We start from the raw sequence: 897 nt of genomic DNA on the forward strand, positions 1-897 counted from the left end.
TCATGATTTGTGGTGCCATGTGCTGCCATGACTTGTGGTGCCATGTGTTGCCGTGACTTGTGTTGCCATAACTTGTGGTGCCACGTGTTGCCATGTTTTGCCATTACTTTGCGTGCCATGTGCTGCCATAACTTGTGGTGCCACATGTTGCTGTGACTTGTGGTGCCACATGTTGCCGTTACTTGTGGTGCCACATGTTGCCGTTACTTGTTTTGCCATGACTTGTGGTGCCATGTGTTGCCGTGACTTGTTGCCATGACGTGTGGTGCCATGTGTTGCCGTGACGTGTGGTGCCATGTGTTGCCGTGACGTGTGGTGCCATATGTTGCCGTGACTTGTGGTGCCATGTGTTGCCGTGACGTGTGGTGCCATGTGTTGCCGTGACGTGTGGTGCCATGTGTTGCCGTGATTTGTGGTGCCATGTGTTGCCGTGACGTGTGGTGCCATGTGTTGCCGTGATTTGTGGTGCCATATGTTGCCGTGACGTGCGGTGCCATGTGTTGCCGTGACGTGTGGTGCCATATGTTGCCGTGACGTGTGGTGCCATGTGTTGCCGTTACTTGTGGTGCCATGTGTTGCCGTGATTTGTGGTGCCATGTGTTGCCGTGACGTGTGGTGCCATGTGTTGCCGTGATTTGTGGTGCCATGTGTTGCCGTGATTTGTGGTGCCATGTGTGGCCGTGACGTGTGGTGCCATGTGTTGCCGTGACGTGTGGTGCCATGTGTTGCCGTTACTTGTGGTGCCATGTGTTGCCGTGATGTGTGGGGCCTTATGTTGCCGTGACTTCTGGTGCCATGTGTTGCCGTGACTTGTGGTGCCATGTGTTGCCGTGACGTGCGGTGAAATGTGTTGCCGTGATTTGTGGTGCCATGTGTTGCCATGACTTGTGGCGCCAT

The 897-nt window shown here is 54.6% G+C and overlaps 1 protein-coding gene across 1 annotated transcript; it reads right to left on the bottom strand.

Annotated features, from left to right (window-relative positions):
- Nucleotides 1–897, bottom strand: LOC123758209 (macrosialin-like). The gene has a single exon (XM_045742330.1). The coding sequence runs from the start codon at nucleotides 895–897 to the stop codon at nucleotides 1–3; it is 897 nt and encodes a 298-aa protein (XP_045598286.1).

Source organism: Procambarus clarkii, chromosome 11, assembly GCF_040958095.1.
Source record: "Procambarus clarkii isolate CNS0578487 chromosome 11, FALCON_Pclarkii_2.0, whole genome shotgun sequence".
NCBI lineage: Eukaryota > Metazoa > Arthropoda > Malacostraca > Decapoda > Cambaridae > Procambarus > Procambarus clarkii.

Excerpts from the sequence above, each read along its gene's own strand:
- LOC123758209 (XM_045742330.1), bottom strand. The coding sequence starts at position 897 with ATGGCGCCACAAGTCATGGCAACACATGGCACCACAAATCACGGCAAC.